The sequence below is a fragment of the Saprolegnia diclina genome, assembly GCF_000281045.1.
Source record: "Saprolegnia diclina VS20 unplaced genomic scaffold supercont1.27, whole genome shotgun sequence".
Taxonomy (NCBI): Eukaryota; Oomycota; class Saprolegniomycetes; order Saprolegniales; family Saprolegniaceae; genus Saprolegnia; species Saprolegnia diclina.
In genome coordinates, this window is record NW_008246094.1 from 475922 (window position 1) to 476542 (window position 621).

At 47.7% G+C, this 621-nt stretch overlaps 1 protein-coding gene across 1 annotated transcript in view; it reads left to right on the forward strand.

The window, feature by feature from the left end:
• Positions 1-35, forward strand: part of SDRG_08820 (hypothetical protein) — a gene marked incomplete at its 3' end in the record, with an annotated part of 699 nt that extends 664 nt beyond the window's left edge. Inside the window, exon 2 of the mRNA XM_008614718.1 lies at positions 22-35. Coding sequence (XP_008612940.1) covers positions 22-35 — 14 coding nt within the window. The remainder of the gene's footprint in view (positions 1-21) is intronic.
• Positions 36-621: the final 586 nt, after the last annotated feature.

Consider the following 621-nt stretch of genomic DNA (forward strand, 5'->3'; position numbering starts at 1 on the left):
CCAAGGTTCAAGCGTGGGAAGCGGCGCACGCCTAGGACCTAGGATACGAATGAATGCATATACGAAGAAGATTTTTCGTTTTGTTTTGGACAGAAGTGATGTGGCTGGGAGAATAGTGGGTTGTAGTGCACCTCGATGACACTTGAGTGGCAGGCCAGAATGGTTCCTTCCAGATGACGCAAGTGGCACGACGAAGTGCTACAGGAGCACCGACCGTCGAGAGGGTTTTCTAAGTGGAATGACCATCCAGGACCAGGACGTTGCTGGAGCCAAAACGATTTGATGCAAAAAGTAGACAGGCATCGGGGTGGATCGTGGTTGAAATAATCGTGTTCGGAGTTGGTTGCTGAACGATGCCTTGATGGCACAGGAGAATTGCAGTACCAAAGGGAAACTTGGTAGGGACTTCGAACCCAGGTACGTGCATTAATTTTCGCTTTCTGCCAGCGACCTTAATTGAGTGACATTCGTAATTTATTCAAACTCAACCATCGCGCCGATTCGATACCTCGCAATCGTTTCGCGTCTATTTTACGCTCTTCTTTAAACAAGGATATGACCCACGAGGTCAAAAACACTGCCAACAAATTGATATATGAATGTAGGCGTAGCATCACGACA